At 37.1% G+C, this 18,069-nt stretch overlaps 1 protein-coding gene across 4 annotated transcripts in view; it reads left to right on the top strand.

Moving 5' to 3' along the window:
• The window catches only part of GNAI1 (G protein subunit alpha i1), a 727,470-nt gene that overhangs the window by 699,523 nt on the left and 9,878 nt on the right, over window positions 1–18,069 (top strand). For 2 of the 4 annotated variants that reach the window (XR_014067210.1, XR_014067209.1), the window contains 4 exons: window positions 2,410–2,567; window positions 5,953–6,081; window positions 11,885–12,018; window positions 13,057–13,210. Coding sequence is in view for 2 of the 4 variants with exons in the window: in XM_081535819.1 (XP_081391945.1) it covers window positions 2,410–2,567; window positions 5,953–6,081; window positions 11,885–12,014; window positions 13,057–13,210 (571 nt within the window). In the remaining 2 variants the exon portion in view is untranslated. The remainder of the gene's footprint in view (window positions 1–2,409; window positions 2,568–5,952; window positions 6,082–11,884; window positions 12,019–13,056; window positions 13,211–18,069) is intronic. The other 2 variants (XM_081535819.1, XM_081535818.1) reach the window with 1 other exon arrangement.

The raw sequence follows: 18,069 nt of genomic DNA, 5'->3' as shown, positions 1-18,069 counted from the left end.
GAAAAAACTTCAGTTCATGATAAGACAGAACTGTTGTCATTCTGCAATTTTCAAATTTGTCTTGTCTTAGGCAGTGGCTACTTAGTAACTGTTGACTAATACGTGTGACTGGGTGACGTGACTAATTACCTGTGGAACTCCAAATAAATTGCACAATCTTTGTGTGCATCAGATTCTTTTTATATAAAACCTAAAGTTAGAATAATTTTAAAAGTACCTTCCAGCTTATATTTATTCCTTAAAGCTCATCTATAGACATCTGAATATCTTGCTAATGATGTGGGAGTATTCCAATTTATTTATTAAGGAAAAGAGACTTCTTAACATTTTTGTGAAGAGGAGACATTTTTGAATGCTACAGAGAGAATACAGTTTATAAGTAGAGTTTCCACAGTTTCCAAGTCTTTTCTTCAGGCTTCTTGTCTGGTAAGTTTGAAGAGAATGTGATCTTATGACCCATACCAGTGGGCATTAGTCTTTTCTATCAAAAAATTTTATGGAAATTGAATAAATACATCATAATGAAAGCTCACTTAAGTGAAATGCACTTTTCTAAAATGGATAGAGAAAAGTATGTTTGATGTCACTTAGTTAAAAATAAAAATGGCCAAATTTAGAAATTTCTTATATGTAAGTCATTATTTGGAAAACTGAGTAACTATTTTCTGGAATAAGGTAAATCATGCTAAGAACAACTTGAAATCGTGTTTTGTTGGAGTTTATTAGGATCTTGTACACATGTTACTTGCTTGCATGCAGTTCTCTTGTGATGTACTAAAAAGGGAAACATATGCTTGAATAATATGTTCCCATGCTGAGTGACTTAATTATTTCTCATGATGGGTTCCATCTGAAAAGAAAATGTTTCACAAATTGGCAGTAGAATGAATTCATATTGTCAGCTGGTACCCACTGCTAGCCTGTGTCACCAAATGCTTCCCTTCTGTACTCGGTATCCTAAGATGTGCCATCACTTCATAAAGAGCTACTACACCAGGCTGAAAAGATGCCCCTAGAGAAAAGTTAAGAATGGTCTACCCAGTTAACATAAGCTGCAAATCCCAGCGCAAGAAAGAATCTTTGTGACGATGGTAACCTCACATCTCCCTTATTTTGTATTAACCATGTTATTACCCGAAGACTAGAGTTGTGTTGTAGAGCACTGTTGCTACTACCTGTATGTGGCTATTATGTGAAATGTGCCTGATCAGAATTGGGATGTGCTGTCTGTATAAAAGAAATACCAAGTTTCAAAGACTAAATATCTAAGTTTATATTGGTTAAATGTTGAAATATATTTTATATACAGGTGATATAAAATATTGTGAAAATGAATTTTACTTTTTTTTTTACACTTTTTAAAATGTGCTGTTAGAAAATTTAGAATTCCATCAGTGGCTTAAATCTCTTGGACAACACTGACTTAGTGGGTTTTATTACCTATAGATCAGAATAACTGTAACTATTGTAGACTCTGGGCTTCCCACGTGGTGCTAGTCACCTGCCTGTCAATGTAGAACAGATAAGAGATGGGGGTTTGATCCCTGGGTTGGGAAGATCCCCTGGAGGAGGGTATGGCCACCCACTCCAGTATTCTTGCCTGGAGAATCCCATGGATAGAGGAGCCTGGTGGGCTTTGGTCCATGGGGTTGCAGGGTTGGACACGACTGAAGCGACTTAGCATACATGCATTGTAGGCTCAACACTTAAGGAGAATTTGATTTTACGTGCAGTATTCCTCCGTTTAAAAACTTTTGCATGCTATCTTCTGCATGCATCTTGAGTTATTTATACTTCAGAGCTGTGTTTGTTTCCTATGCTTGGATTAGCAAACACCTATCCCCACTTCTGGACCCACTGATGTTAGTGTCTACATACTTTAAGGTCTTCTGAAACCTCAGACTGTTCTGTGGAGCTATTCTTGCTTTATTCCACATTGACTTCTTCCTTATCTGAGTTTATTATGCCTCTATAAAGTATATCACAGAGCTGACAATTCAGTTCTGAAAATAACTTCTAATGGTGTCTGTGTTTTTTAGATTAGAAAACATTTGGTGATGGGAGGCAAAGAATACAATCTTCTGTTTGGTCACAAGTGATCATCTTCCATGCACAGCTGACCATCAGTGGGTAGTTGGTTAATATATTCCCTCATGAGATGTCTCGTCATTGTTTCACCTTTCTGGTGTCTTGATAACTGTTACTAATATCATAAAACATGGACACATGACTTAAGATTGTGCTTTTTTGATTAAGCCAGTTTTTAAAGTGGTATTTTAGGGAAATCCAAGTTATGAAACCAATAGACAACATAAAGGAAATTCACGATTTTACCTTTTGTAATCGACAATGTATTTTATCTGTAGTGTCTTTTAACTTTTTAAATAAAAATGGCCTTTGGATGTTCAGGATGATGCCCGCCAACTCTTTGTGCTTGCTGGCGCTGCTGAGGAAGGTTTTATGACTGCAGAACTTGCTGGAGTTATAAAGAGACTGTGGAAAGACAGTGGTGTACAAGCCTGCTTCAACAGATCCCGAGAGTACCAGCTTAATGATTCTGCAGCATAGTAAGTAATCATAACTTCATGATCATGAATAGTCACTTGCAAGTCAAATATACCTCCAAGTCATTTAATGCAGAATTGGCTGACACATTCTTGTACAACTCAAGGTATTCAGGATGACAGTATTTGAACACTTTTTCTGTCTGTGTGTGTGTGTGTTTGCAGGTAGCAAGGCTCGTATTTCTTTTGTGTTCAAAAATTGTCTCAGGGGACTCATGTTTATGTAACTCTAATCATGCAGCATGGAACTGTTTCCAGTATACTTCCAAGAAAGTATTTGGGATTTCCCAAAGTTTACTCTGAATTTGGGTGGACTTCTAGTTTCCCTGGGACCAGCCAAAGGGGAGGGTAGCTAATGTGAGTGCTCTTCATTTACTAACGTGCCTGAGAAGTCACTTGTCCAGTGACAGGCACCTTGAGTCACAGGCACCCTGTTTGAAGGGGTGTAGAGTGATACCATCAAGATAGTCTCATTGATGAAAATAAAGGAGCTGTAAACTTGACAATTTTCAAGTATATGTACTGTGTTGCATTAGACATTGTTTATATTAATAGATATCGAACTGCAGTTTTTAGAAGAAAAATTTGCCCCAATTTTCTAGGTGGTGGCCTCAGAAAGTCTATAATGTGTTTTGATAAAACCTAGTCCAGAAGTTTTCTGTTTGGTGATCTGCATAGGAAAAAAAATATCAAGAATTTATTTCCATTATTTGGCACACATACTCAGCAATGTCAAAGATGATACTCTGAGTAGAAACAAGTGCCTTACGCTTATTTTATTTTCCAAAGTTAGTTTTCTTGACATAGCTCTTGGTTCTCAGGGATACAAGTGAAGATTAGGTAAACATACATACTTTGCCACAGTGAAAAAACAAATGGGTGTGCCTGCTGAGAACCTAATTATAGTATTGTCATGCGTTGCACGTCAGTGTACTCGGCATTACGTTAATGATGTAGTGTGAGTGAAGAAGTAATACAAGATATTGTATAACCTGTCATAATTTTTATAATGCTATATTTTTTAACATGTATTTTTAGTGTTTTACAAGTGTACAAGCCATATGTATTATTACAAGTGTATAACATCTTATCGACATGTAGCTCATCTCTCCATCTGGTGTCCTTACTTTTTACAAGGAAATATTCTTTGACTCAGTGGGTAGGCCTTTGTCTCTGTGTTGTGTACTCATGATCTGAGGTATTTTTTTTTTCCCTAGAACTCACAGATTTACATGTATTTTTAGGTAATATTATTTATACTTAACATTGAGGACTATTTGATTCTTTTTTTTTTAATCTCTGCCACTAAACTGTAAACTTGGTAAGGTCTGTTTTTGCCCAGTGTTCTATCTCCATTGCCCGATACATGGTCATCACACAGTATGCCCTTATATTAATAAACCAGACTTTCCAGAAGCTAGAAGATAAAATTAGAAAAACATTTTCTTAGTGCGAAACACAACTCTTGGTCCACAGTACTTGCTTTGGCACCACCAGAACCTGCAGAAAGATCAAAGTGGAAATTACTTACGGTGAGTAACTTGCTCTGAGCTGAGCCCAGCAAGAGGAGCTATTTGAATAATTAAGGGGTGCTTCTCAGGGACAGTAGATTAAAGTTCATTTCCCGCTATCTTCCTGGAAGGACACCCCACTTCCCACCAAGTGTATTTGCCCAGACCCCCTTGTCCTGTGCACAGTGCTTGGAGTCACTTTGGTTCTCCATTATTTCATTACTAATAGTTCTGATCTTAAGATGGCAAAAATGGAGCCATTTTTCAAGAATGAAGGAAGTCATGAAACTCATTATTCTCCTTGGTAGTTATAAGGCATCTTGATTTCTGAATTCTTGACTGTAGATAGAGGGTGCTGCCAAGTTGCCCCGTAAGACCATCTAACCATCAATCTGTGAAAAATTTGTGATCTTTTAAAACAATAGGAGTTTTTTCACAGTGCCCGTTTTTCTTTTTTGTCTTGTTGAGTTATAAATGTGCGTTATTTTTAAAGGCTAATAGAACTATGGCAGTTTTAAGCAAATAAATGTTTATATGAGTAATCAGAACATATTTTAAATAAGAACAACTCATTATTTCAAAGGGACAGTTAGTAAACTCTTGTCATGGCCTATTTTAAGTCAGATTTTATTACAGTAAAGCGAGCTTTAATATATGTGGAACTAAAAACAGATAAATAGGAGATTATCAACAATGCAGTTGTTGTTTAAAATATTGTTTAAATGTTATTTAAAATACAGATAAACTATCATCTCTGCGTATTCTAGTATCAACATCACATACATATACTTAATTGTCTATAACATTTTGATTACTAATTCAGCAGATGGCTTTCCAATTCCGTCTCCACAAATCATATATTTATTGAGCTCCTTTTGTGGATAAGACCCCATTCTAAATGGCTAAAGAATACTTGGAGAGGGCAACATCAATTAAAGTTGCAGAAGTTATGCTTCTGTAATGAACCCCGATGTATCTTCTAAATTATCTTGAACTGTTCACTCTATTAGAAAACACTGCAGTCATGCTCCCCATATTCAGATGACTTTAGAATTAATTCCATGCATAGCCTACTAGTGGACTTATGTTCTAAGATACAAGATGTGACTGTTCCTACCTCCTTACTATACTTTTTCTGATGTGAATAACATTCCCTTTTATCCATGCACCTTTCAGATTTCTGTTGCACTTCTCACCTCACTTTCCAATAAGCCCTCTTCTTAACTACTCAGATTCACCTTAATCTCTCTATACCTGTACTGTATGTAACATTATTGATTCTACTACATAATTAGACACAAAAGAATTGCATAATATGATACCACTACATTTTTATAGCACAACATATTTTGCATTATTGGCAGAGAGAGTTGAATGAGTGGCTGAAATCAGAAATACAATATGAATGTTGATTCATAGAGCCAGTAAAATGTAGAGTACAGGAGCATGTGTAGTGTTTTCCTGTGTATAACTTAAGGCTAGTTGAAAAGGAACAACACTGAATTCAGCCTTTGGCCAGGGGTTTCCTCACTACTTTCTCAAAAAGGAAGGCTTTCTGCAATTACTCAAGAAAAAAGAAATGTCTAGAAAATAAACACAGTGCTACATCAAAAAAATGTAATAAAGAGTTTTTAGAGACAAGTTCATGGCTTGCAGTGAGTTTGGGTGCTTATGGAGTTTTGTGGCTGGAGAAGTATAAACATTTTCATTTCAGAGAGAGTTGTGTAAGATACAGATTTAAACTGGTCAAATTACATCATTATACAGAAATGTAAAAACTTGCAGTAATCTGTAGTACTGCATGCATCACAATGTTTTACTGATTTAGATGATCTTTATTGATAATGTTAACTGTTAGCATATTGTTTATTTTTCAGCTATTTGAATGATTTGGACAGAATTGCACAACCAAATTATATTCCAACTCAACAAGATGTTCTCAGAACTCGAGTGAAAACCACAGGAATTGTTGAGACCCATTTTACTTTCAAAGATCTTCATTTTAAGTGAGTAGCTTCAAAGCATATGATATATGAATTCAGATATATAATACAAAATAAAATGTTTAAGGGAACAAGGTATAAGAAAGTTAAAAATTTTTTAGAGTTGGAAATTACAAAAATGTTTTTCAGGTCCAAAGTGGGATATTTTTATTTAAGAAAAAATAACCATGCAGATTTCTTTTGCCTGTATTTTTCACAGTGGCTTAAATAAAAATAGATTTTGGTTTTTATTTTTAAATAGAAACTAATGCTCTAATACTGTATATTTTGGAAAAGTGTTGCCATCTATTTTTAGGTTTTACTGATAGAATATATGCTGATTTATGGAAATGTTTTTAAAAGCTACTTTTTAAAATTTTTCACAAAGATTTTCATGCACACTTACATTTCTGCTATTTCCTGATGAAGAATGCTCATTTAACTTACAGTGAACTATAAGTTATTGAGGTCTGAACAGAGAAGCATTGAATGGTAGCCTCTAGAATGAAAGGGATCCTGAAGTCCATGTTGTCTTGGTCGCTCATTTTATAATGAACCAAGTTCAGGGAAGTTCAGTTAAACGTTGAAAATTGTTACTTATTGAAAAAAGAAAAACAAAATGTGAGAAAAACTGCTGAATTTTGTTTCAGTTAATTCCAGTGCTCTGAAACAGTATGATAATAAATCAGAATTTCTGAAACCATCTTAAAAAGAGGTTTCTAGTCAGATTAAAAACAAATATTCATCAGCTCACCTCAGAGAAGCTCAGTATTACACACAGTGGGGACCACAGCTAAATATGCAACTATACCTCTGAGTCTCTCCATAAGTATTTTAAATATAATACATCTGTTACTAGCATTCATCTCTACATTATCCCACATTCAGTGATTCATGCAATTCAGTTTTCCAGGAAATTAAAATTTAATTTCAGTTTTCCATGGCAGCTTCCCTCTCAGAAACGAACACTGCCTTGCTTTCTTAAACAGAGATACAGATCATAATTAGTTTTTCTGAGCATGTAACTTTTGGTACTATAATATGGTACTGTTTTGCATTTGCTTGTAATTTTTTTCTCCTCTCCCTGCTGGTATTATCTTTTATTTACTGAAATCATTTGCCTTCTTTTAGTTTGCTTACTATTTGTAGAACTTAGGAATATTAAAATAGCATTATTTTAGATCATCTGATTTGTTTTACTTGATTACTACTGCTGGATTGATTTAAAAATTATGAAATGATTTTAAGTATAAGGACATTCAGTGTTTGACTTGTAAGGTTTATTGCATTTTTTTTAATCCTACTACACCTTAAATTCTGATTTAAAAAAACAATTTTTTTAACCTTGCTTTATGACCATATTTGGTAGCAATCTTAAATTATGTTCAGATCATCACTTTATTCTAACTGTGAAATCTGAGGAAAAAGTGCACGGGGTTAAGGTTACCAAATAAGGATTCTGGACCTGCCCTTGTTAGGTTAAGGGCAAATGTGTTTAAGATTCTTAATAGATGGTTCCAATCTTGCCCAGTGTCAGAGGTTTATACATAAAATGGGTTATTATCTGTAAAAGGAAACATAGAGGTGACAGCTTTGTAAATGAAGGGAAATGGCAAAGGTAAATATTACGTCAATTATTTGGTGCTTCAGGCAGTTTGTGTCAAATTCAGTCACGTTCTTGGGTAGATGCACTATAAACATTTACTTCCAGACCATACTCATCACTTCCAGCCTAGATCTCCCGAAGTTGTCATTTCAACGTCAGGTAGGTTGTCTGTTATCATGATCCTTCCAGGAAGTCCACTTACTTTGCTCTGTTTAGTCTTGAGTGACGTAAAGTTTCACTGGATGTTCTTAGTTACTGTTTTCATTTGCTGACTTAAACATAGGTCTGTCAGGAACTTCAAATAAACTTTGTCTTATTTTGGATTTGAATTGTTAAATTACTATCATTGCTAACATATGGTTCCAAGTATGCTTTTTATATATTTAAGAGAGTCTCAGAAGAATGAAGACAAAAATGTGCTTAGAACAATTCTACTGGAAACTCCTGAGTGTGTTTTATTATTTTGTGTGTTGTGTGGTATAAATTCATTGTCCAATTTTTTAACTGCCAATACAAAATTTTAGTTTCACTTGTTTTGTGGTATGGGAATTAACAAATTTAAAATGAGGTAACAAAGCATTATAACTTAGGAATATATACTATCACCTCTGTGACCAGGCATCTATGGAGAGTGTCTATGAGGGTTATTTTGCTTTAAAGAATCAACAGTTTTATTGGTATTTTGTTATATTTTTGCTGAAAATAGAATTTTCTAATAGAAGGGATGCTTTATCATTGTAATATGTTTCTATTCCTTTTTTATAGTAATGTAAATGTGCAGTTGGTTTTGGAGTGGAAAGTCATCTATGGGGTAGTATTCATGTATAGTCAATTAGCATTGTCCCAGTCTTGGTCACAGTGATATCAAGTAAGTCTTGAGACTAAGTCAGCATAGTTCAGGATCTCCAATACATTCCCTTCCATCTTCCTCCCTCCCCCTGCTCCCCTAAAGAAAGAAATCTAAGAAAACTCAATTTCACTCCCTGTTTAATACTAGTCAACAGTCTCTTCATATGAAAGAGAACGTATTATAATCTTTTTTTGTTTTGGGTTAAATAGAAATTCAGAATTTGAAGATAATTTTAATATATGTGTGAAACAATGAATAATGCTCTGTGTACAGTCTGATCCTTTGTTATATTAGTTCTTAGTCATTTCTGCTCCTTGAGTTAGACCAGTGATTCTCAAAGTCCAGTCTGCAAATCAGCAGCATCAACATCACACATAACATTTGAGAAGCACCAGCTTAAAGGTTCTTTGTTTATGCTAGGCTTCGCTGGTGGTTCAGATGGTAAAGAATCCACCCTCAATGCAGGGGACCCAGGTTTGATCCCCGGGTTGGGAAAATCCTCTGGGGAAGGGAATGTCTACCCACTTCGGTATCCTTGCCTGGAGAATCCCATGGACAGAGCAGCCTGACAGGCTATAGTCCATAGGATCACTTACGATCAATAATGAATGACCCTCATTCATTCATAAATTGAAGAGATTGTTTCTGTATTCATACTACTTATCAAGTTAAAGCTCTTTTATATTTAACATTCCCAGAGCATAACTGGAAGGTCTGTATCTTTAAAGTGGTAAAATTAGTCTATTATTGATCCATTTTGAGTTTAATTTTGTATTGATCCATTTTGAGTTTAATTTTGTATATGATATTAGAGAATGCTCTAATTTCACTCTTTTACATGTAGCTGTCCAGTTTTCCCAGCACCACTTTCTCCATTATATTTTCTTGCCTCCCTTGTCTTAGATTAACTGACTGTAGGTGTGTGAGTTTATTGCTGGGCTTTCTGACCTAGTCCCTTGATCTGTATTTCTGTTCTTGTCCCAGTATCATGCTATCATGGTATTTTGATTACTGAAGCTTTGTAGTATAGTCTGAAGTCAGGGAGACTGACTTCTCCAGCCTCATTTTTCCTTCTCAAGATTACTTGGACTATTTTGGATCTTTTGTGTTTCCATATAAATTTTAAAGTTTTTTAGCTCTAGTTCTGTGAAAAATAGCATTGGTAAAAGCTATTCTATTACTGCTTAAAAGTGTTTTAAAATACTCTGTAGACACAGTTCATTCTTTCATTCAACAGTCTACAAATACTTATGCACTACATTTGTTTGTCCAATGGAGGCCAGAACAGTCTTTGTCTTTACATCATTGTAGGGTTGGGGGACGGGAGGAAATGAAATACATATTTTAGTATTCAGGGGGTGGTAACTGCTATGATGAGAAAAACAAGATGGCATATACTACCTAGTTCCCTAAAGCTTTTGTAACAAATTACCACAAATTTGTGGCATAAACAACAAATTTATTCTCTGATAGTACTTGAAACTAGAAGTTAAAAATTAGTTTCTTAGCAAGAGTATGCTCTTCCTGAAAGCTAAAAAGAAAAATCTAATTCTCATCAAAATCACTTTTAATATCTGTATTTCTAACCAACTGTATTTCAAGGTATTCTGGACTTTTTCTGTCAAATGATTCAAAATTCTTTCAACCTTTCTCTACTACCCACTTCCAAAGCCACATCCACAGGAGTATTTGTTTTACTGCATTACCCAAATCTGGGTACTAAAGATGTGTCAGGGTTCTCAGAGGAAACAACCTGTAGGTTCTGTTTATTTCAAGGAACTGGCTTACCTGATAGTGAGTGTTGCTTTGCAGTCCAGGGCAGCAGGCTCAGGTAGATAATCATTTTGCAGTATTGAGGCAGAATTTTTTTCTTCTGAGAAACTTCAGCTTCTGCCCTTAAGGCCTTTCAACTCAATAGATGAGGTCTGCCCACATTATCAAGGATAAACTCCTTTAGTGAAAATCAACTGATTATAGATACTAACCATAACAATAAAATGCCTTCACAGCAGCACCCAAATTAGTGTTTGATTAAGTAACTGCATATGATAGCCTAGCCAAATTGATACATAAACCAACCATCAACAGAGGGAAAATGTGGGAGAGGGAGGATTCTGTTGTTATTTTACATGGAGTGATATATGACATGTGATCAGAGAAGTTAGCTAAAATATATTATCTTTTTGGTAATGCAGTCTTCAAATTGTGTTCCTTGGCAGTTTAGCAGATGGGTAATCATTTTAATTTCTTTTATTTTGTTCTTGTTTGATCTTCATTAGCAGCTGTCCATTTTATATCTTATCCATTTTAGTGTGTAGTAGAATCATTTTGTTATATAGCATACTTAAACTTAATGAACAGTTTACTAGCTAGACTAATAGAATACCACTTAAATGATGATAAAAGTAACTAGTATTGTTACTTTTATATTGAGTACAAATCTGATGCACTTGGATTTGGTTTATAGGCCAATGCTACTCTACTGGGAAAATTCGTTTTGCCTGAGAATTAAATAGGGACCATTTTAATTAGTGCAGTATCTAGATAAATGGAGCCTTTTAAAATGTACCAGTTTGCATAGTGTTTCCATTATGTAAGCAACTATTTCTAGATTGCATAACATAATCTGTGTGAATTTCAACTTTTGCTTAACTTATACTCTTAGAGGGAAAATCAGAAAACATCATTATCTTTATATAGTTTGTGTTACTACCTTGTACAGCAACTTAGAATGGTCTCCTATTACATATCGTGTAAAAATATAGTTTTTTCACTCCTAGTATTCACACTATTCAATAGGCCACCTATTTATCTCATCTCTTTCTTCTGTACCGTGGTTTTATTTTTTGATTTAGGCAGGCTGTTTGCCACTATTTAAATATGACTTGCTTTAAATATGACACGTTTCTTACCTCTAATGGTTTCTCCTTTACATTTAAGTCCTGCTACATAGCTTCACAGAGAAAACATTTTGTAGTTGGACAAGGGGACCATGTTCTCTGCCTCTAACGTTCTGTGACTCTGGTGAATTGAATATATTCTATTTTCTCTGCATCTCTAGATGCGTCCTGTGACTTCTCTGTTCACACATAGTTCAACGCCTTCATTTGTGTGTTTTAATGTTCTTGTTCTAATGTGGTCTCACGCGTTAATGAATTTGGGTATTTTTTTTAAGGTATTTCGAGTTTTTTATGTTTTATTGTGAGAGACCTTCCCTTCTAGCAGACTTTTTCTCCCTTAAAGTCCTTTGCTCCTTACCTTCTATCCCACATTCTCCATGCAATTTGGAGCTTTTGTGTTGATTTTTTTATAGCACTCCTTGGTGTGTCTTAGTGTTCAGGGTGATGTCACACTCATTTCCCCTTTTACAGAATGTTTGATGTGGGAGGACAGAGATCTGAGCGGAAGAAATGGATTCATTGCTTCGAAGGAGTGACCGCCATCATCTTCTGTGTGGCGCTGAGTGACTATGACCTGGTTCTAGCTGAAGATGAAGAAATGGCAAGTAGAACCTCTTTTAAAGATTGAACGTGGAATAGGAAGAGTTGGAGTTGTTGCCAAGAATTTTTCTAAGAAAAAGTCTTGAGAAATTCTTGCTAATGCCTGAATAGTGTGAAAGTTCAGGCACTTTTCTCTAACTTTTCTGTTTAGTACATTTCCCTCTTAGTATGCAAAGAAGCACTGATGGATCCTCCTGAAAAGGAGACGACAGAGTTCATGTCACTTCAACCCTAGATGCTTAACTAGGCATTTCTGAGATCTGGTATCTACATACTGAATAAAAATAAAGTTAATTCCATTATAGTCCAAGGCTTGTATTTCTTACTTCTGCCAGCTTAGTAATCCCTGAGCTATATTATACTTCGCTGCTGTCATGTAATTGTCGCATGTGTTTCAGTGTACCATTAATCTGGGGGAAATATTTTTAAATAGAAGAGCTATAAATGTCAGTTTCTTTTTTCTTTTAAGATAAGGTATATACAGTTACCATTCAGTAGGTGTAACATACAACATTCATTTCTGTCCTTCTGGCACTCTGTATCAGTGCCCTTTTTGAAACCACAAATACCAGAAGGGCAGGAAACAGGAATCGGAGGTTTCCTTCCCTCATACACTATTATATAGGGTATTGGTCTAATTGTATTTCAGCTTTTTCAGTTTATTAATCTTTAAAAACCTCTACTTACCTTTTAATGGAAACTTCAGTTCACTCTGTAATGATGAGGTCTCCTCTGAGATGTCTGCACTTGGCATTTCTAAACCACAAGCTACTGCAGTGCAGGGACACGCCTCGGGCACTCAGTGAGTGCTGGATGGACGCAAAAGGGTGATGAATGGTGCCGATATTCGTCTCACCTAAAATCATCACGTGTGCTTGTTCTTAAATGGCAGAAGTGTATTTTTGTGATAGGTTATCTATTTTGTGGCTGACTAAGCTTTATTGTACTGCTAAACTTTTTTTTCCCCACACACTCATTATTTTTTAAAAGTAATATTTCTCAGAATCTTTCCCTTACAACACACTGGCTGTATTCTATTACAGAACCGAATGCATGAAAGCATGAAGTTATTCGACAGCATATGTAACAACAAATGGTTTACAGATACATCTATTATACTTTTTCTGAACAAGAAGGATCTCTTTGAAGAAAAAATCAAGAAGAGCCCTCTCACTATATGCTATCCAGAATATGCAGGTATTTTCATTTCTCTGTCAATGCGTAGATTTCTAAGTGAAAGATCCCCCTAAGCCAAGATTTCGGTTGTTGATTTGAATCTCTTGGCTTAGTAGTTCTTAACCTGTAAGCAAAATTATATGGCAAACTTCATTCAAGCCCAGGAAGCTCTTTGAGGTGTGGATGATTAAAAATAACATTGATTTTATGGAAAAACTGTTAGATGATTTTCTATGGTGACCCCCATCTTTGTAAACATAAGATACTGATTTGTTCATGCAGTTAACAGATCTTAGGTCAGGTATTGTGTGATGCACAATAAATAAGATGTGTCTCTGTTCACTGACTAATCTCTAAGACAGAGGTACTCCTAAGGAAACATAATACAACAACAATGCAGCATGTGACTACAGAGGAAAATGAACAGTAAGTAATTGTAAGGGGGGAAAGATTAGAAAGGAGTCTGAGTTAGCTAACTGCTCAGGGGAATGGGGGAAGGGTTCACAAGAAATCCAGGCTTTGGTAATGAGACCTCAATGCTACTTCAATTTTACTGCTGTTGGAAAAACGGTCTGCTTTGAGAAAAGGAAACCTGAGATGCAGTCCTAGCTTTCGCATAATTTGCTCTTTGATTTTGAACGAGGCAGTTCATTTCCCTAGGTCTCAATACTCCATCTGTGAAATCAAAAGTTGGGCAAAAACACTGCTTAGGTTTAGTTCCTTGGAACACTTCCCTGGCTTCTACTGGAAGTGGGCACAAGGAACCCAGATATTCACCCCTCGCCCCCCCAGGTCCCCTCCACAAAGAGTCAAACACGACAGAATAACAACCCTCATTGCATCCTAATTTTTTTTTTTAAGAATTTTTTTCATTATAAACAAAATTTTAGTTTCGTATTGAGTAAATTGTACAAATATTTACTGCCTTTCCACGGGCAGTGTTAAAACAACCATGTGCTGTGGGTGCTTTTATATCCCACTAACACAGGTGAGAGCACTGGGAGGAATGAAGCAAGAGAGTCCCAATCCAGAGCCAAGTCTGCTGCAGCTCCGGCCTCCAGAACATTTGATAGTCAGAATACATTTAATTACATTCTCACTGGAGGCAAAGCAGAGGGTTCTTCAATCAGTGTGATCCTACTGCTCTTTACTACAGCACTTTTTGTGGATCACAGAGTTATCAGTTCAGTTCAGTCGCTCAAGTCATGTCCGACTCTTTGAGATCCGATGGACTGCAGCACGCCAAGCCTCCCTATCCATCATCAACACCCAGAGTTTACTCAGACTCATGTCCATTGAGTCCGAGAAGCCATGCAGCCACTATTAGGGTCTTTTCAAATGAGTCAGTTCTTTGCATCAGGTGGCCAAAGTATTGGAGTTTCAGCTTCAACATCAGTCCTTCCAAAAACCACTCCGGACTGATTTCCTTTAGGATGGACTGGTTGGGTCTCCTTGCAGTCCAGGGGGCTCTCAAGAGTCTTCACTAAATCACAGTTCAAAAGCATCAATTCTTTGGCACTCAGCTTTCTTCACCGTCCAACTCTCACATCCATACATGACCACTGGAAAAACCATAGCCTTGACTACACAGTCCTTTGTTAGCAAAGTAATGTCTCTGCTTTTTAATATCCTATCTAGGTTGGTCACAACTTTTCTTCCAAGGAGTAAGCGTCCTTTAATTTCATGGCTGCAGTTACCATCTGCAGTGATTTTTGGAGCCCCCCAAAATAAAGTCTGCTACTGTTTCCACTGATTCCCCATCTATTTGCCATGAAATGATGGGACCGGATGCCATAAGCTTAGTTTTCTGGAAGTTGAGGTTTAAGCCAACTTTTTCACTCTCCTCTTTCACTTTCATCACGAGGCTCTTTAGTTTTTCTTCACTTTCTGCCATAAGGGTGGTGTCATCTGCATATCTGACGTTACTGATTTCTCCCGGCAATCTTAATTCCAGCTTGTGCTTCGACCAGCCCAGCGTTTCTCATGATGTACTCTGCATAAGCAGGGTGACAATATACAGCCTTGACTTAGTCCTTTTCCAATTTGGAACCAGTCTGTTGTTCCAAGTCCAGTTCTAACTGTTGCTTCCTGACCTGCATACAGATTTCTCAAGAGGCAGAGTAGCCTTTACCTTTTCTAGGGGATCTTGCCAACCCAGGGATCGAACCCCAGGTTTCCTGCAGTGCAGGTGGATTCTTTACCAGCTGAGCCACCAGGGAAGCCCACAGAGCTATGCTTAAATTCAAAATAATTTCACAGAATTAACTTGTTTTTAGCTTTATTTTTGAAAGTCTTTGTATCCTAATTAAGATTACAACAACACAAGAAAAGACTCTACACATGGACAGCACCAGGTGGTCGACACCGAAATCAGATTGATTATACCCTTTGCAACCAAAGATGGAGAAGCTCTATACAGTCAGCAAAAACAAGACTGGGAGTTGACTGTGGCTCAGATCATGAACTCCTTATTGACAAATTCAGACTGAAATTGAAGAAAGTGGAGAAAACCACTAGACCATTCAGGTATGACGTAAATCGAATCCCTTATGACCATAGAGTGGAAGTGAGAAATAGATTTAAGGGACTAGATCTGATAGACAGAGTGCCTGATGAACTATGGATGGAGGTTCGTGACACTGTACAGGAGACAGGAATCAAGACCATCCCCAAGAAAAAGAAATGCAAAAAAGCAAAATGGCTGTCTGAGGAGGCCTTACAAATAGCTGGGAAAAGAAGGGAAGCGAAAAGCAAGTAGAAAAGGAAAGATATGCCCATTTGAATGCAGAGTTCCAAAGAATAGAAAGGAGAGATAAGAAAGCCTTCCTCAGTGATCAATGCAAAGAAAGAGAGGAAAACAATAGAATGGGAAAGACTAGAGATCTCTTCAAGAAAATTAGAGATAACAAGGGAACATTTTATGCAAAGATGGGCTCCATAAAGGACAGAAATGGTATGGACCTAAGAAAAGCGGAAGAGATTACGAAGAGGTGGCGAGAATATGCAGAAGAACTGTACAAAAAAGATCTTTATGACCCAGATAATCACAATGGTGTGATCACTCACCTAGACCCAGACCTCCTGGAATGTGAAGTCAAGTGGGCCTTTGGAAGCATCACTACGAACAAAGCTAGTGGAGGTGATGGAATTCCAGTTGAGCTATTTCAAGTCCTATAAGATGATACTGCGAAAGTGCTGCACTCAATATGCCAGCATATTTGGAAAACACAGCAGTGGCCACAGAACTGGAAAGGGTCAGTTTTCATTCCAATCCCAAAGAAAGGAAATGCTAAAGAATGCTGAAACTACCACACAATTGCACTAATCTCACACACTAGTAAAGTAATGCTCAAAATTCTCTAAGCCAGGCTTCAGCAATACGTGAACCGTGAACTTCCAGATGTTCAAGCTGGTTTTAGAAAAGGCAGAGGAACCAGAGATCAAATTGCCAACATCTGTTGGATCATTGAAAAAGCAAGAGAGTTCCAGAAAAACATTTATTTCTGCTTTATTGACTATGCCAAAGCCTTTGACTGTGTGGATCACAATAAACTGTGGAAAATTCTTCAGGAGATGGGAATACCAAACCACCTGACCTGCCTGTTGAGAACTCTGTATGCAGGCCAGGAAGCAACAGTTAGAACTGGACTTGGAACAACAGACTGGTTCCAAATAGGAAAAGGAGTACGTCAAGGCTGTATATAGTCACCCTACTTATTTAACTTATATACAGAGTACATCATGCGAAACGCTGGGCTGGAAGAAGCACAAGCTGGAATCAAAATTGCCAGGAGAAATACCAATAATGTCAGATATGCAGATAACACCACCCTTATGGCAGAAAGTGAAAAAGAACTAAAGAGCCTCTTCATGAAAGTGAAAGAGGAGAGTGAAAAAGTTGGCTTCAAGCTCAACATTCAGAAAACTAAGATCATGGCATCTGGTCCCATCACTTCATGCGAAATAGAGGGGTTAACAGTGGAAACAGTATCAGACTTTATTTTTCTGGGCTCCAAAATCACTGCAGATGGTGATTGCAGCCATGAAATTAAAAAACGCTTACTCCTTGGAAGGAAAGTTATGACCAACCTAGACAGCATATTATAAAGCAGAGACATTACTTTGCCAGCAAAGGTCTGTCTAGTCAAGGCTATGGTTTTTCCAGTGGTCATGTATGGATGTGAGAGTTGGATGGTGAAGAAAGCTGAGCGCTGAAGAATTGATGCTTTTGAACTGTGGTGTTGGAGAAGACTCTTGAGAGTCCCTTGGACTTCAAGAAGATCCAACCTGTCCATCCTAAAGAAGATCAGTCCTGGGTGTTCACTGGAAGGACTGATGTTGAAGCTGAAACACCAATACTTTGGCCTCCTGATGCAAAGAGCTGACTGATTGGGAAAGACCCTGATGCTGGGAAAGATTGAGGGCAGGAGAAGAAGGGGACGACAGAGGATGAGACGGTTGGATGGCATCACCAACTCGATGGACATGGTTTTGGGTGGACTCCGGGAGTTGGTCATGGGCAGGGAGGCCTGGCTTGCTGCGGTTCATGGGGTTGCAAAGAGTTGGACATGACTGAGTGACTGAACTGAGCTAGTATCCTAAGTCACCTTACTCAAATATTTTTAGTGCTTAATTGGGGATAGAATTATTAATAGTTCTGATTCCAAGATTGAAGATATCTAGAATCAAGGCAATTCAGGTTTGCCTTTACTTTAAGGCATTGAGAACTCATTGTCATTTTCTATAGTGAAGTAAGGGCTTCCCTGGTCACTCAGCAGTAAAGACTCTGCCTGCAAATCCAGGAGATGTGCGTTTGATCCCTGGGTTGGGAAGATCCCCTGGAGAAGGAAGTAGCAACCCACTCCAGTATTCTCACCTGG

Source organism: Giraffa tippelskirchi, chromosome 10 (genome assembly GCF_054371585.1).
Source record: "Giraffa tippelskirchi isolate mGirTip1 chromosome 10, T2T-mGirTip1v1.2.pri, whole genome shotgun sequence".
In the NCBI taxonomy this organism is placed as follows: domain Eukaryota; kingdom Metazoa; phylum Chordata; class Mammalia; order Artiodactyla; family Giraffidae; genus Giraffa; species Giraffa tippelskirchi.
This window is presented reverse-complemented; position numbering and strand designations above follow the sequence as displayed.